This window comes from Oculina patagonica, chromosome 5 (assembly GCF_052425735.1).
Source record: "Oculina patagonica isolate OP01 chromosome 5, crgOcupat, whole genome shotgun sequence".
Classification (NCBI taxonomy): domain Eukaryota; kingdom Metazoa; phylum Cnidaria; class Anthozoa; order Scleractinia; family Oculinidae; genus Oculina; species Oculina patagonica.
Window position 1 is genome coordinate 31,138,989 of NC_135762.1, and position 18,479 is coordinate 31,157,467.

At 39.8% G+C, this 18,479-nt stretch overlaps 1 protein-coding gene across 1 annotated transcript; it reads right to left on the reverse strand.

Annotated features, from left to right (window-relative positions):
• Nucleotides 1-11,136: 11,136 nt before the first annotated feature.
• On the reverse strand, nucleotides 11,137-18,023 carry LOC144654294 (uncharacterized; the record flags this gene model as incomplete). The annotated part of the gene is made up of 3 exons (XM_078514396.1): nucleotides 11,137-11,592; nucleotides 13,995-17,449; nucleotides 17,612-18,023. Coding segments are annotated over 2 exons (3,849 nt in total), but the record flags the coding sequence as incomplete, so codon positions are not given.
• Nucleotides 18,024-18,479: the final 456 nt, after the last annotated feature.

An 18,479-nucleotide genomic window follows, 5' to 3' on the forward strand; every position in this document is an offset into this window, starting at 1 on the left:
TGAAACTTTTTGTCAACAGCAGAAAGGAATCTCTCAAAGGTTTTCTTCAAAGACTAAAAAACTTGCGAACTTGAGCAAAATGTATGCTTTCAACTTTTCACGCGCGGAGTTCGCAAGGGATGCAGTATACCAGTCAAAAACATAAGATGCAAAGCGTAATTTGTCACCTATGATATTAATATGAAATCAAATGTTATACTCGTGAAATTAGGAAATAATTTCACTTGCATTTTGTCAAAATTCTAATAATTTCCCGAGCCTAAAAAGGCTCGGGAAATTATTAGAATTTTGACAAAATACTTTTTAGGCTCGGGAAATTATTAGAATTTTGACAAAATGCAAGTGAAACTATTTCCTAATTTCACTCGTCACCATTTGATTACCCATACTTACTATTTAACTCCAGCCGAAAATTGTTTCTCTAAACCTTCATCGTCCTTCATCACTTTCTAAAATATCTAGAACTGTTTCAAAATCGTCTCCAAATATAAAGCGATTTTTCGCATCGTTGAGCTCTCGGAAGTCTAAACAGGATTGGCTGAGAAAACAAAAGAAGAAACAAGAGAACAATTTCCCTAGCCTTGAAAACAACAGACGTGCGTAAATGAAATTTACAGCTTCTGCTGAAGACGTGCGTGGCGGCAGGCCATCTTAAATGAGCTTGTGCATTATCATTCCTCTCAAAAAACTAACTATTGCCAACGCTTTCGTCATCAAATTCAATCAGCGAACTATATTCGGTTAAATTCGAAAGCTAATCGAACTTTCCACTTAATTTTGTCCCATTAACTTAAACCCCTTACACTACTTGCACGATTATTTCAGTGGAAATTTGTTCGAATGCCTGTATTTCTTCTAGTGAAATAGTGAGTGCTTCGATCTTCGAGATTTAGGAAATAAATAAAATGCCTGTAGATTTCGCAGAGGGACATAGAACAGACTGTCTGTGCTTTGGCCAGTAGGTAAACGCTGTGACAAGTCACAACGACACCTCACAAAGTCGAAAAATAAGATTCCTTTCCCTTTTTCGTTCCCCGCTGGAAGCTCCAAAATAAAACATGCATTCCTATAGATATAAGTCACTCAACTACAGTCTGTGTTTCTTCTTGGAAAACCTTGTGACTAATAAGCAGCAATATGTTCACTTACCTTTAACATGATTGATGATCCATTTAACAAACAAGAACTCTTTGCGCGATTTGGACAGGCAAAGTAAACAACATACTTGCTGAACTGTTTCAGGAATTTTGCAGAATTACGAGTAAACCACCAGGCTTCCCGCCAGAAAGCTCTCGGAAGGCTTAACAAGATTGGCTGAGAAAAGAAAACACAACAACAATACAATGACCCTGGCCTTCAAAACAATAGAAGTGCGTAAGAGCAGGGAGCCAATCGTGCGTAGCGACAGTTGCTCACTGTCGCTTTCTGAGAATTTAATCCAAGAGTATGATCAAATCCTAAAGCTTCCAATAATATGAAGGTCAAAAAGTTATTTCCATGACTTTGGACCTTTTGTTCACAGCTATTTCAATTAACGTTGTCCGTTCAAAGCTTTAAGACAAGACCGAAAGGTAGTGTGGGTAGAAGAGTAGAGAAGCTGCACGTGCTGAATACTAATAAATACATAGGCTGCGGTCACATCTAGGCTACAAACTATAGTTAAGATGGCGATAACTATAGTTAGCTATTTCGGTAACGTGACCGCTTCTATGTTTACCCTAACTATAGTTAGAAAATTTACGCCTCGCTGATCCAAGCAGGGTTCATAGGTTAGTCTTAAATTTACAAACGAACAACCAATCAGAATGTGACAATTCTTTTCGAACGTGCAAAACAAAACGTGAAGGGAAGGGAAAAAATAAAAACAACATGCCAAGAAATCAACCTTACTTCATCTTATTTTTTCATAGCCGAGAAGCCGTGCAAAAATAGAAAAAAATAGAGGAACAACTAGACACAGATCAACAACAAGGGCTGTCATAAGCTGATTTAATTCGAAATTATTCAAGAGCTAATCAGAACTAACTGTAGTTAACTGCATTGGTGTGACCGCAAAGACGACCACAAGCACTAACTATAGTTAGGTATGACGTCACGTAACTTGAGACTAACTACAGTTAAACTTTAGTTACATCGTAGATGTGACCGCAGCCATAGCGGACAAGACAAACGCAAAGTTGCACGTTTTCTTTGTCTTCCGACACGCGGAAATAAGGTACTTTTAGCCACACTGAATTTTAGAAGAATTTTCAAAACTTAAAACCAGGCGACGGTAAAAGTAAAGCTACAGAAAGGCCTCCTACCAAGAAAACCAATTCGTAAATCCTTCACGTGCAAAATTACAAACTTGTACATTCCTGCAGGACAATATGCAAAATTCAAGTTAATACAAAGGACAACGTTAATTGAAATAGCTGTAAAACAAAGGCTCTATGAAAAAAGTCTTGAACGTGTTATTACTACTAAGCTGAGAATTGGCCTGTCAGCTTGACGTTTTCAAGTTTAGATCTATAGTTCATGATCATATCACTTGTTTATCGCTTCAGTACACTTTCATGGTAATTTTTAAAGGAGAAGTTCACTCCAGAATGGCCAATTATTTTCTTTACGCCAATAAAAAGATTATACAAAAATACGTTATCCACCAAAATTTCAGCCTCCAACGTGCGCTATAACCCTACGAAATCTTTCTTTGAAGTAGCCCAAAACTTGACAACTGAACGCCGCCATCTTGGAGCTGGTAATGTATGCGTGACGTCAAAGAGCTCAGCCTGAAGTTTGGCAGGGAAATTAAAATACTCGAAACTCCTTATTTCTTTGTATTTTCTTTTGTTTGTCAAAATGCCTGTTTGTGCAGCACCATTTTGCTCAGACAGAGCTCCAAGAAATACAAAAAGAGGTGTTTATTTTCACCGTCTTCCGATATTTAAAAGAACAATTGCTCAAAAGCGGACAAAAAATATTTGTGTGTTCCGAAAACTATGTGGAAGACTGCTTCAAAGTAGATCAGAGATGCAGTCTCCTGCGTGGAAATACCCACAAAAGATAGAAAAAGCCAGACGCAATATAAACCATTTTTAAGAAATATCCTTCTGTAACTCCCTTCAAACGACATGCAAGCGAAAGGAGGCGAAAGAATAAGGAAAGAATGGAGGTTAGTCATTTTGCTTACCGTGTTTTCTCAAATCAAACACATCCGGCGTTTATTTCAAATTTGGCGGGGTCCGGTGTTTATTAACGAAGTGCAATTTTCTGTAATTTTTTCAGTCCCGAGAACCACGATTTTTCTCGTCGTCCCGGCCGACAAACTGCTCTTGGGTCTCCGAGGATGATTTCTACCAAAGTAACAGTTTTGCATACGGCACGTGCATATTGCAATCAAGATTTGTTACAAACCGAACTGCAGAACATAAACAACCAATGAGTCCATAAACGGCAATGCCGCCAACGTCCTCTGCAGTTATAAACGTTCACTGTTATAAACAACAGTGCGTCAGTCATGACAACACGAACGCGAACATTGCTGTTTTATTTTGTTTACAGCTTCCATCCTAGTTATTTTACGCTGGACTTTCCTTGAGCATTATAAAAAAATTACCAAAGAAGCAAACCGTACCAGTTTGTCGTAGCAGTGCTATTTAAGAGAATATATTTACTTGTTTGCTCGACCGCAAATAAACGCCGGGACCTCGATCAAACGTCCCCGGCGTTTATTTAAAAGTTAGCATTTTTGACCCGACCTTTAATAATACGAATCCGGAGTTTAATCGGTGACCCGCGTTTAAACGAGCAAATACGACGACGCCAAATAATTACAGCATGAACAAAAATTGACTTAAATTGGCAACAACACTTCTCAGAATACAAATAACAAAACGAGCTAAGTTGTTAAAAATTTTGGATGCAATGACTGGGTTGTACATATAAATAAATATAGAAGGAGAAAAAGGCAGATAAAAAGATACAAACAAGTATTAAGTTAAGTTAAAATTTTGCTTGATCTAAAATGAAATAATTCAAACATTTCTAGCTCAGTCAGTCAACTACAAAAATGACATAAAGTTCACTTTGGGAGCTGCGATCTTATATTTGATCAAGAAGAGTTTCTCTGGTTGATTAAAAGTCCTCCCTGAAATCAACTAAAAAGTGAAATAACATAAACGCATCATTGGTTGGTATTGCGTCTGGCTCTTTCTTTTTTGTGTGTGGGTATTTTCACGTAGGAGACTGTATCTGTGATCTTCTTCAAAGCAGTCTCCCGTATAGCTTTCGGAACACACAAATATTTGTGTCCGCTTCGGCAGTAATTTTTCGTCCCTACCCATACTTATTGAGTAATTTTTCTTTTAGATATTGAAAGACAGCGAAAAGATTTTTGTATCTCATTTGTATTTTGACAAACAAACGCCACTAAAAAGAAACAAGCAGTTTCGACTATTAAAAATTTCCCGCTAAACTTCAGGCTGAGCTCTTTGACGTCACGCATACATTACCAGGCTCCAAAATGGCGGCGTTCAGTTGTCGAGTTTTGGGCTACTTCAAAGAAATATTTCGTAGGGTTATAGCGCACGTTGGAGGCTGAAACTTTGGTGAATAACATATCTTTGTATAAACTTTTCATTGGCGTAAAGAAAATAAATGGCCATTCTGGAGTGAACTTCTCCTTTAACAAAATTGGACCATCATTTAATAGTAGTTTCCATACATCTTTAGGCTCACAGGACATGAACCTAGTAATAGTGTTCCTTTACCTGTACAATATCTTCTTCTAAATAAATTTAACATTCTCAAGTACAAATCGTCTGAAAGGCTGTTCGTTTTAAAAATTCCACGTGGTACGTGACAACATAGAGGTCCCCGCACACATGGGGTCAAGACGCAGGGACATGCCGCAGCGACATGAAGCAGTGACAAAATTACCGTATTTATTCGATTTACCGCCCTGGGCGCTTATTAAATTTTTGGACCTTGAGGGTGGGCGCTTATTCGAGGTGGGCGCTTATTCGAGGCTGGGCGCTTATTAAATTTTCACCATCTTAAGCAAGTAGCACGTTTATTTTGCAAGAAAACAACAATTATAATAACTAAATGTGAAGGTGTACGAAAGCTGAAATTAAATATTCATTAAAAGTTTCAGTAAAAAAGCTAAAAAAACTCGGTTTTCGGGATAGTCATTTAATAGTAGTTAGTCAATTTTAATCTCAACTTCAACAATAATCAAAATTCCTCTTGTGCCCTCAATTTAGAGGGGTGGGGGTGGGCGGTTATTCGAGGCTGGGCGCTTATTAACTTTTTCTACCTTCAGAGTGGGCGCTTATTCGAGGTGGGCGCTTATTCGAGGTTGGGCGCTTAATCGAATAAATACGGTATGTGTTGTTCACAGGACATGTAGCAGGGACGTGTAGCGGGGACATGTAGCAGCGACAAAATCACAATGTGTACACACGCAAGAAAATGTAGCGAGGACGTGTGTGCTGATAATTTTTGGCGCGTGCAACACGAATTCTTGCAACATTTTGTCCCTGCAACATGTTGCACGCAGTCCAACGAGTTGAAATCCGTGCAACATGTCATAGGGACAAAACTGCCGTAAAATCGTCCCTGCTACATGTTGCTGCAACATGTCCCTGCGACATGTCCCCACGTGTGCGGAGACCTTAAACGCGGATTGATCTGTCGCACGTAATTTCGATGTTGATGATGTTGGTCACGTCTGACTTGTTTAGTTTCAGATCGTGTTTAAAACAATTCAAGATATTTTAATGTGCCATTCCTTTTGAGAAACATAACAAATAATTATTCATCTATGAATTCAATTGAAATCCTCACTGATGTTTGTGCTGAAGTTTTAGGCAAGCACTTACAGCAGTCGCGAGTCAGAAGATATTAATATAAAAGTAGCTACAGTTTGAGCATTGGAGTAGATATTTGCATTCTGTGAAGTATTTAAACTGCATATATTAAAGTTTCTATAAAATTTCAACGATGACGTTTTGTGCTTCTCCGATTTGCATATATCAGTTTCCCGTCCGGTAGCTGCCGGTTTAGCTGCCTCCTGATAAATACGGGCTATTTTGCATGTACTCAATTTCATTCTTTGGTCGGCCATAAAAGTGTATATGACATATTATTTATTTAACTGTTCGAATCTACGTGGGATGCTGATGCGAACATCGAAAAAAGAAATTCGAAATCTTCTTATTTCACCGCGTTTTCGACCTAAAAAACGTATAATTTTCACTTCCGGTTGGGTCCAAAACCGCGCACAGTGGGAAGCTGAATCTATTCTGCTTTTGACGTCATGGCCGGACTAGACCCAGCTCCCCACTGTGCGCCTTGACGTCAAACAAGTGATACACTCAAGAACCAAACAAATTGAACGGGGAATTTCAAAGGAAGATTGCAGCTGGGTTGCCAGAAAACCGAAAAAAAAGCTTAAAGGCTTGAAAGTTTAAAAATTGATCTGAAGGCTAGAGGGATACTAGTGTAATAATAGTTTTTTCGAAGGGCTGATGGAAACAGCGTGTGCAAAATAAAACTACCATATATCATATCAGTGTCAAACAAAACTACAAGAAGTGGTAAAACTGATCGAGCTTAAACGTGGTTTCTCGGCATGTCATTGTGAGTGAATTCCAGTTCTGTAAGACGTTTTTTTTTTTCAGCAAAAAAAAAGCCCTGGGAAAATCGTCAAACTATCGACACCAAACTTACCACCTGTAAGATGAAAAGCTGGTTTTTAACTTTAACATATTAGGCTCAAAACGAGTTTAGAAGTTGCGCATATGTTGTTGTGATTTTAGCAAGTTTGCCGATCATAAAAATCTATACCGTCGCAGCTTTAAAATTTCCTGTTCGGTTTGTATGGTTCTTGAGTGTATCACTGAGCGCATTCTTATTTGATTCATGGCACACTGTGGGGAGCTGGGTCTAGACCGGTCATGACGTCAAAAGCAGAATAGACCCAGCTCCCCAATGTGCGCGGTTTTGGGCCCAACCGGAAGTGAAATTTCACGATTTTAGGGTTTGAAAACGTGGTGAAAAAAAAAGAAATTTCAATTTATTTCTTCGGTGTTTGCATCAGCATCCTACGTACGTAGATTCGATCAGGCAAATAGAAAAAACATTGTCATATACACTTTAAATTTTTGAACTTAATCAAAACTTAATATACAATTCAAAGGAGGTCCCATGGGAGTTAACATGGGAGTTTTATTTCCGGTTCCAACCTCCACTACACTGCTATAACTCTTTTTGTTGGAAATAAAACTTGTGACGTCATAATTGGTGTTTTTGACGACGACCGCAGACCGATTCAGCAGTGTTTTATTTAATTTAAAACACGAGGCGCAGCCGAGTGTTTTAGACTTGATAAAACACGAACTGCGACTTTATAAAAGGCTTCAAACTCTTCTGATGTAGATCGACTCATTCTCGCACTGTTTTTTAAGATCTGCAGTTATTTTGGCCCAGGAAATTGGACGTTAAGTTTAGCCCTGCATTTATAGGTGGTTTTCACTGTCACTCCACTGTCACGCCGCGAAAAAATAAATCCAAAACTATTGAGTCAAAAATATCAAGAATATTACAGGTTGTAGAAAACTACTATATAAACTACTTGTCCAAGTCTCAAGTCTGTGCGTTATTCCGTACTCGAGTTATCCGTCAAAATGTTTCACGCAAATTTAGAGAGCACAGTATGGAATCGCCATGTTGGAGCCCAACTGCTTGGGCTCCAACATGGGGGCCTGAAATCAATGAAAACATCTGGCAATATAAATTCTGCTACAAAAAGCGGTTAAATCACCCTCATGAACAAACAAACATTTACATAAACACTTCTTGCAAAACCTCAACTGTCTACATTGTTAAAAATCGCAGGATGAGACTTTGATCTATTATTGCATGAAAATGCCAAATTCAAAATGCTCTATCTTAAAGACGGCGAATGCTATCGAGCTGAAAACCATCAAAAGGATCTATATTAAGGGCGTCTAATAGTCAGTGAAGGATAAAAATCCAAGAATTTTGAGATTCTGGGTTTTAGAATTTTGATGACGTCACGTGAAAACCAAGAATTAGATATAAAGACACTCGTTGAACATTAATTTCTTTTTATTTTCTTTATGAATTATTAATTGGCTTTGGAGTGAAATTCAGCTCTTATCCGTCCCTCTACAGATGAGAACGCTTCTGGTCTTCTAGTAACAACTTCTTAATAACTTCTTGATCTTACATCGTTTTTACAGTATTGAATGGTATCAACTGATAACTGAAAAATTACTGAACTGAGATCTTGCTCGCGCTCTTTTCATTGAGACTACAACCATCAAACTGTCATAATTGAGAAATTTATGCTTACGTAGGGTCGACTTGCGCAGTAGAAGTACTCCTGTGCACAAGAAACGTTTGCAATTTTCTTTTCAATTTTCACTGTCATCCAAATAGTATCTGGTCTAAACAAAACAACGTGAGCAATATCAACAGATCATTTTTACACAAAAATAAAATCAAATTTAAGTAATTAGAATGTACAGAACTGAGTTAGACTTAAAGCTGTTATGCAATCTGTTCAAGCGAGAACTCTACAAAAAAAAAGAAAAATACCGTAAAATTCCGGTTATAAGCCCCCCCCCCCCCCCCCCCGCTTAAAAGCCCCTTCGGTTTTAGGCCCATCTGCTTGGAAGCAAAAAAATACATCCGATTATAAGCCCCCTCTACCGGATGGCAGTACTGAATAGGGCTAAATGTTGCTTTATTATGCGTTTTTAACTTAAAAACGTATTTCGATCAACACTCTCGTGGCTCTTTTCGAAACGTTGTTTTCATTTCGCTTATAAGCCCTCCCGAATATAAGCCCCTCCGTTTAAAAGCCCACCCAAAACCCCTTACGAAGTTGTATAAGCCCAGGGCTTATAACCGGAATTCTACGATATGCTGTTCACTGATATCCACTAATATAGCTAAAAAACATATCGCCAAATAAAAGTAGCTAAAAGTAATTTTACCAATTTTAAAATAGAAAGTAATTAGTCCAAGGAATTGAGCAGAGCCGACCAGTTTTTGGTCAAGAATGTCAAAACCATAAGGTCCGCACAAGTGGTCCTCACATTAAATTGAAGGACGAATTAGAGATAATGTTTATACCTGCAAAGGGGCCTTTTATTTGAAGTGGCCTTTTATTTTTTTTAAATAAGCGGTCAGCTGGTAAAATTTCTTGCACTGAAACATTATGGGATCTGGGACAGCCGAGAAAATTCGTAAATTCTCGGGACGACCTCCGGTCGTTCTCCGAGATTAATATAGTAGCTATTCTCAGAGTTCCGAGCGGTTTTCGAAGATTTTTCGGTTCCAGGCCTTGCACCTGCTGACTGAATATTTAATTTCATTTTTTTTTTTCGCTTCCAGACCTACCAGCACTCACCGCGCGCTTAAACTTTAAAATAAAAGCTACAAAGCAAAGTCGCCTTAGCAGATAACGTCTTTTACGCGCCCTTCAATTTGATGCGAGGGCCCCCTGTGGGTCTGCCGAAACATGGCTTCATCAATTAAGTTAGTTGCCTAGAAACAGATTGGCTAGGGAAAAAATATTGCAAAACATCCGTTTTGTAGGGTAAAGTCGAATTAGTAAATATTCAGTTCCAGTTAGTACTAAACTTCAGCCAAATACAAGAGCGAACAATGCAAAAGAGAGCAGTTAATCGTAATGCTTAACTCGGGATAGTTATTTTCACAGTGAAAAACATAAATTAGTACTTGAAAAATGAATTTATCCCATGCCTTTAAGAATACAGCAAGTCAGTAACCTAGAAAGCCGTTGCATATTCTGCTCTATCCCGCGGGTCGTATTCCGCGAAAGTTTTCCGGCGTTCACCACGGCCGCCAATTTTTTCCGCCAAAAGCCTTGCAGGCAGCGCGCGCCACTTTTTTCGCGAGAGAATCAAATCTTCGGTGGTACCTGAATCTACAGACGGGAAACTTAATGGAGACGTCGAGAAATTTGCCGAACAGCGACTGAAAACCCATGAATGGCAGAGTAAACAGCTTTGGATTGCAGATCTTTGTCGCGTTAATGCATAATTTAAAAAAACTATTGAAAATAATGACGTGCCGTATTCTGTTAGCTATCCGAGGGGTGTTGGGATCTAAACCGGATAAGGTAACATTAAAAGCTTTACAACCTACGCAATTTGTTATCCGTCTGCGCTTCGCGGAGTAAAAATAACGCGCGAACTGGCGGGACGACTACCAATATCTCACGATATTTGTGCTCCATAAGACCGGTTTAACAGGTTACGTATTCCTCTTCAGTGCGCGAATGTTTAAAAAACGTCGAAGAGTCAGCATTTCGGGAAAAGAAGACGTTGTATAATGGATCTCTTATAAGACATTTTAGTGTGTAGTATCGCTGTACATTTTTACTCGTCATTTACAATCGTGGGATATTTCACGGTATGCAACTCGAATACATTTCATAACTGATACTAACACTGGGGTGAGGGGAAGCAAGGAGGTCTGGGACTGAATAACGACGTTGTCACAACGAACGCGATCATTTCATATCTAGTCAGCGGCTTTTTGACGGTGCGGCAGCAGGCCATCTTTTCCCGAGAAGTGGAAGCTAGAGCAACCGCGACAACGATGTCGCGAGTTCAGTGTTTGTAAAGAGGTCAGAACTATCTCCGCTAAAATGTAAAAGCATGATTTAAATCCGAAAAATTCGTCATTGTCGTAGAATTTTTCGATTTCGTGTTACTTCTTAGTCTTCTTATAGCTGAAATGCAACCACAATGTACCACAATTTTCAACGCATGTGGGGTACCACAATTTTCAACGCAATTTTCACAATTTTCAACGCATGACGAAAGACAAACAACGTCCACGTCAACAAAGAACCACGAAACTATAAGGCAGGAAAACAAAAGCTCCAACCCTCACTGGGAAATTTTGATCGGCACGTTTTCATTACCGTTTCGGTCGTGGTTTGTTTTCACATCAACGCATGTTGACAACAAGAACCTTTCAGAAGACATTTTCCCGCTTTAAAGACAGAACTGAAAAAACTTTTTCAGCTGCTATAAAAAAAAGATCCAAACTCTCGCACTGGCCGGCATGCTGTTATTTTTGTTGTTGAAATTGTTTTGACAAGTTCAGAATGAGAGGATTGCTAATGCACTACGCTCACTACGGTAACCCCCCCCCCCCCCCCCCAATGATTTCTTTGCAAGTTGTGAAAACATCGTTCAGATTTCATTTAAGAGAGTGCATGGGAAGTTGCTTCCACCTCTCCCCTGATACAAACAACTTCAAATAACATTAATAAAAATACATCGCGACAAGTTAAGAATCATTACGGAAAGTTTAGTTCCAATACGTAGTAACATCAAATTTTTGTGGGTTAATAATTTACAAGTAGCTCATGGATCTTGTAATTGTAAACACTTATGCATCAATCATCAGTAAACAAATTATTCCGAAGATTTGTTGGAAGGATCCGTTTACTTTTGTGCAAAATCAATGACTAGCAAACTTTCCTTTCACGTGTTTCATTCATTAAGCTTCAGTTCTCGTGTTAGGTCAGAGAGTTTCCACCTGAAGAAAAAAAATAAACGCAATTTTAAAGTTAATTGTTCGTGTACAAAGTAAATTGTGATCTTTTAGAGAAACGTGTTTACTACTAAGTCATTGTCATTTATCTCATATTCACAGCCAGTAGTACGCGCATTTCCTTTGGTTTTGTCTATATCCAGTGAAATTCGTGAATAAATACTACGATTCTTCTATAGTCCAATTTTAGCTGGCTCAAGAGCGGTAGCTAGCGATACAGTAAATGTCATCCTGAAACAATGGTCTCAAACGAATCACTGGTGACAAGTTATCACCATTTTTGACATGAAAGGTTGCCATAACAAAAGAAATAAACTTTCGAAAAAAAACAATAGACCATTTTCGAGTTACCCGTTGCCTCTGTTTCAAAACGAGTCTACGTGCGAAACTATTCTAATGAAAATGAGTTTCACCTACAGGTCCATTTTCATGCAAGTTAAACTCATTTTCATTTGAATGGTTTGAATGGCAAAGGTTAACTCCAAAAAAAAAAAACAATTTGTTAGCTTTAACCCTACAAACTTAGGGCCTGTTTATATGGAAGAGAGTTGTCCCTAGTTGGAGGGTTACCCTCTTCCCCGAGCCATCTTTTAACGAGCGTTTATATGAAAAAGTTGTCCCTGTTGACCGAGCCAAAACTTGGCCCTCTCGGTTCAAAAGACTGGCGAGAGTTGTTTTGAAACATCTATTATGGCTGCTTTTTTCTAAAATCAGGAACGCTAAATCGTCGATTAAGACCTTTTGTTGGACTAATTTACCACCGACTTCAATTTCAATCAATCTGAAATTTTGTTTTAGCTGATTTTAGCGTTTGCGCATGCTCCGTTTGTGTCAACTTGTCCTGGTAGGCGAGGCAAACTGTTTATATGGCAAAAAGTTGGCTCGCTCCCCAGGGTCACCCTACCTTCAAAGCGAGTGACCCTCCACCCAGGGTCACCCTGCCCCCCGAGCCAACTTTGCAATTTCTCATATAAACAGTTCGCAGCTATTTATAAAGAAACGTATGAAAAGCTCTCTCGCCTGGGGTGGCTCGGTATGGAGGGTAACCCTCCTACCAGGGACAACTCTCCTCCATATAAACAGGCCCTTAAAAACGAGTTCAATAGCCCCCATTTTTACTATTATTTTCTAAAGGCCGAAAAAAAGACCGGTACTGAATAGGTTTAATTAGGAAGTCACGCTTAGAGGTGACCTCGCGAACTTTAACTACTTAAAGAATTGTTTCGTTAAGAAGCTATCTCCTTCCACATAATAAGAGCGATTTCACAAACCTCGATTCTTACATGCTAATGAGAATCGTTAAATGCTAATGAGGATAAACAAAAAAGAGAGAGCGCACACACCACAGTTGTGCACGGGTGGCTTGCTGATCTACTAATAATTTTCTGGTATTTTTGTACTATCTATTGCATTTAAATATTGAAAGCATATTCAAATTTAAACTGCTAGATTAATGGGCTGTCAAAGGATCAGATTGCACACTCGCACTGTTCAATAAAAAAAGTTGTCGAATGGCAAATTCGCAACTTTGCGAGACGGCAAAACTGATATCTTTTCGGCAAGCCCGAGACCTTTTTAGCCTTATAAAAAGAAATGGAAACTCCGAGAATGCATCCCAGAAATATTTGAGACGACGGGACCGCTGAAATATGGCTTGTAAATTATGCGAGACACGCTTTTTTGAGGGACCGTTCACCACCGCTTAAAAATAAATCAACAAAGTTCAAGTTCTTTTTGCTGCCGGCATGTGAGACAGTAGGTAGTACGCATGCTGGTATGAAAACAAATCAGAAATCTCTTTTGTTCTTCCTCATTAGCATTTATAACGATTCTCATTAGCATGTACGAATCGAGGTTTGTGAAATCGCTCTAATAGCCTGAGTATCAGGCCTTCCTGAAAAGCCTGAAACTCAGGCTACTTGACTTTAAAAACAAATGGGGGAGTTCTTACCATGTGAAGAAATTTTGGATTTAAATAACTTGGCGGGATAATTACATTGGCGTGGGACTTTTCATTTTCAAATGTTTTTTTTACCACATCTGCACATAAAACTTTCATATTAATGGTTCAACATAACGATATAATTAAACGCAAAACAAGTTCAGCAGTCGTAACCCACCTTTCTAAACTACGCGTAACATTGTTCCCTTTAAACTTTTCGTACTTTGTAATTGCTAATAAATTTAAATAAATTTTCATTTACCCTGGCCACGGGAGGCACCAAATTTCCTTCGCGACTAGCAATAAACCCGCGAATTCGCCGCACATAAACGTACCCCACAAAAAAAAAACTCTCGAACCAAGGGTAACGTTAATTAGACTATAACTTTAAGTGCCCCGGATATAGATTATTTAGAAATAATTTCGTTTAATTCAGTATACTCACTGGTTGGCCAGTAGAGAGCTATGAACTGTACTCGGTAAGGAGCAACACTAAACAATAGCTATCAGCAGTGTCTGAGTGTTCTTTACCAAACAGTTTCATTCTGATGTCAAGTGCATGCATAGCTGACTCAAGAGCGGACGTGTAATCGCCCAGTGATTGTTGTGTAACCCCTATTTCATGGTAGCTGTCAGCGGTCTCTGAATGATCTTCACCAAACAATTTCCGTCTGATATCAAGCGCATGCTTGAATGACTCAAGAGCGGACGTGTAATCGCCCAGTGAATGTTGTGTAACCCCTACTTCATGGTAGCTGTCAGCGGTCTTTGGATGCTCTTCACCAAACATTTTCCGTCTGATCTCAAGCGCACGCTTGGCTGACTCGAGAGCGGAGATGTAGTCGCCCAGTGAATGTTGCGTAACCCCTACTGAATGGTAGCTGTCAGCGGTATCTGAATTTTTTTCACCAAGCAGTTTCCGTCTGATATCAAGTGCAAGCTTCTTGGACTCGAGAGCGGAGATGTAGTCGCCCAGTGAATGTTGTGTATTCCCTACTGAATGGTAGCTGTCAGCGGTATCTGAATTTTTTTCACCAAGCAGTTTCCGTCTGATATCAAGTGCAAGCTTCTTGGACTCGAGAGCGGAGATGTAGTCGCCCAGTGAATGTTGTGTAACCCCTACTGAATGGTAGCTGTCAGCGGTCTCTGGATTCTCTTCACCAAACAATGTCCGTCTGATATCAAGTGCAAGCTTCTTAGACTCGAGAGCGAAGGTGTAGTCGCACAGTGAATGTTGTGTAACCCCTACTGAATGGTAGCTGTCAGCGGACTGTGAATGTTGTTCGCCAAACATTTTCCGTCTGATATCAAGCGCACGCTTGTCTGACTCGAGAGCGGAGTTGTAGTCACCCAGTGAATGTTGTGTAACCCCTACTTGATGGTAGCTGTCAGCGGTCTGTGGATGATCTTCACCAAACAATTTCCATCTGATATTAAGTGCAAGCTTCTTAGACTCGAGAGCAGAGGTGTAGTCACCCAGTGAATGTTGTGTAACCCCTACTGAATGGTAGCTGCCAGCGGTCTTTGGATGCTCTTCACCAAACATTTTCCGTCTGATATCAAGCGCACACTTGGCTGACTCGAGAGCGGAGGTGTAGTCGCCCAGTGAATGTTGCGTGATCCCTACTGTATGGTAGCTGTCAGCGGTCTGTGAATGCTCTTCACCAAACAATTTCTGTCTGATATCAAGCGCACGCTTCTTTGACTCGAGAGCTTCTGAGTAGTTGCCTCTGTTGTGTTGTATGACGCCAAGGTCGAAACAGTTCTGCGCTAGTGCCTCCTCGTGTTGCTTTGGTATTCCGGCGATGTTTTCTTTTCTTTTCATGCTTTGCTGCAGTGCTTTTTGATGAAAGCTGATTCTTTCTTCTGTAAGCGTTATGGCGTCCACCTCGTATATGCTAAATGAATTTAGCACATGAACGGCATTGCGATAAAAATTGAACCAGCCAGGTTTACTTGTTTGGAGTGCTGAGTCAGAGTCTTTTAGTATGCTGAGCACTAAGTTGCCAAAACACTGATTGGTGGCACTGGTAGAGAAGTTCATTACTGCTTTGCTGACAAGACAGATAACTTCAATTTCAAGTGGCTGGTTTATCAAAGGATTGGCTTTCCAATTTTCCGGTGTGCTCTGTTCACCACCTTTCTTTCTTGTCGCCTCTGTCGTAGGGACCACTAGTAAACACGTGTCATTCGCATCTCTGCATTCCTTTGCAGCTTTCATATAGAACTTGGATGAACTCACTGTGTCATTTTTGCTTTGATAATAAGTAGCGAAAATTTGAAAAATAATAAGCCTTAAAATTTTGTGTTCGGAAGTGGTGTTCATAGAAGAGAGGGCTTCTTGTAAAATTTTCATTCCATCCTCCGTCTTTCCGATAACAAGCTGATAGATGCCAAAGTAGCACAAGTTTTTTCCTTTTTCTCCATCACAGTCGGAAGAAGTAGACACTTGAAGCTCTTTCGATTCAGAAAGCAGCTTCTTCGTTTTTCCACTTACGCCCCAGGTCACCTCAGGAAACGCTCTGGAATTGAGAAGTCGCCTGTAGAAAACATTTTTCCCAGACTGATTAGCTACTTTTAAGGCAGAGTCGAGAATCTGGTCAATCTTGGCTCCTTCACTCCAGTAAAGTGAGTCAAGAAAAAGTTCTGCTTTCGTCAAAATATCGAAAGTTCTGTCTGCTGTCATTGAATCTAAACAGCCGTCAATTAGACTTTGAACAATTTCTTTTTCGTGTTCATAGAACTTAATGAATGCCGACATGGAATGCCCAGTCAGGAAATTCTCATTCAGTTTCTCGAATTGTTCAATATAAAATGCATAATAGCGAGACGTTGAAACAAGAACCATTTCTTTCATTTCAGTTTCTCCCTTTTCTTTTGCAAACGACTGAATTAGTTTATGCATAGAGAATTTATCAGAAATTGAACAACAGTCAATAAGAGATTTCCTCTGAAGTCTTCGCAATACTTTCTCTGCTTCGGTTGTTCTCGTTATCCCCAAAACGGCTGCGGCAACCTTGAAATCAAACTGCGCGGGAAGAATACACAGGGCAACCAAGGAGTTTTGTTCTTTAGTAGAGAGTCTTTGGAAAGATGAGTCAAATAAGGTTTTCAATCTCAGATTGCTCGGATAATCTGGGTCGTCTAACATTTCCACAACGTTTTCTGAACACTCCATGAACTCATTGAGATATTGACTGCATCGAGCGAAATCGTCCGAAATGGAGGAACACAATAACTTTATGGCTAAAGGCACCTGCCCGCAGATTTGCGAAACTTTTGTTAAGTCAGAAGTGCTCGCTTCCGGAAGCAGTTCTCGAGCCAAGGCCTGAGATGACAGACTATCTAACTGTCTAATTCTGACAGCCATGTGTCCCTGCAAATGTAGATTCAAGAAGGACAAAGACTCCCTTGTGGTTAGAAGGAAGTTGACCTTGTCATTGCGATTGAGAAGATCGCCAATCAAATTGACAACCTCTTCCTTTACGTTTGGCACGCCACATTCAAACAGGTCATCGGCATTGTCGAGGATTATAACACAGCGATCTGATAGTCTGTCAAAAATTAAACCAAGCTCATCATCAGTTGATAAACGCTGTAACTTTTCAGTTTCAATTGTCTCAGAATTTCGGAAGAGGCTAAGAAATTTTGATGTTAATTCGCTTCTCGACTTCAGCCCACGTGATGAGAGGAAGTAGACGGGTAGGTCATGTGCTTTAAGATGATGCCCCACTGCGATTGCAATGGACGTTTTTCCGAACCCTGGCGATCCCCAGACTGAGACGAGTCGGGTTGATTCGGAAGTCATGAGACCAACAATTTCGTCACAATCGGTCTCGCGGCCAGTGAAGTGGGGGACCTTTGGAGGAAGATTTGATCTTGGTCGAAATGTTTTAGATCCTAGCAAAAACAAAACAATAAACGTTCTTCAGGTTAATTAGCCATTTTTCTTTTTGACAAATATATAGTAGATCTTTTTCAGTATGGTTCACATGATGAAACATTTGTTCTAAGAGTAGTCTATTTCCTGGAAAAGTCCTAATAAGAGTTCTCAGATTTTACCTGATTGTTCAGTCGTCTTCAATTCCTCAATCTTCTGGTTGATCTCGGCAATTTTTTCATTCATCATGATTTCTTGGTTGGCAGCAGTTGACTTAATATCTGACCTCACACCCATCAGTTCATCCTTCACACCAGTTAGTTCATCTTTCACATCTTCCTTGAGGAATTTGTTTACTGCCTGAAGCTCCTTTTTGATGTCATCTTCTAATTGAGAAACTCTTTGTGTAGGAAAGTCAGACTCAGTCAAACTTCCAACGGCATCAATAGGGTCAGTCCAGCCTCGTCCCCAGTCGTCCCCGGCGAATTTGGATGTGACGTCACCCGCCAAGCTTGTCGGGAAAGTTCGCCTAGGACGCCTGGCAATAAACGGCAAATCCAATATGGCGGAGCCTGTCCAACGATTGAACTTCAGTCAACTTCTTGAAGAACTTAAAAACGCGTCAGAATTAGGCTGGGATTCCTTCATCCATGTCTGCCAGCAAACTCGTGAAGTTATTGGAGATTTTTTATTTAAGGTAGAAAAATTAAATGTCGATTTTTATGCGCAGCAAATTGTACCATCTAAAGAGCTTAAAGAATATGTTCCACTAACTGTAACTGGCGATGGGAGCTGTCTCTATCGATCGATTTCTCTGTTGGTGTCTTGGTGAACGGAGATAGAATAGTGGTCGTTCGTGGAAAGTTGTATGATGAGTATTTTTGCTTCTCGCTAACACAACAACAACAGCGGTGAAAAGATAAAAGGCTCAAAGCTGATATCCATCAGTACTTTCGACTGTGCTTTCGTGTGTGCTTTGTTTGTACCTTTGCCTTAATTTCGCTTTTTTCGAATATTTTTCGCAGTTTTATCCAAGGTAAGTGAAGCTGT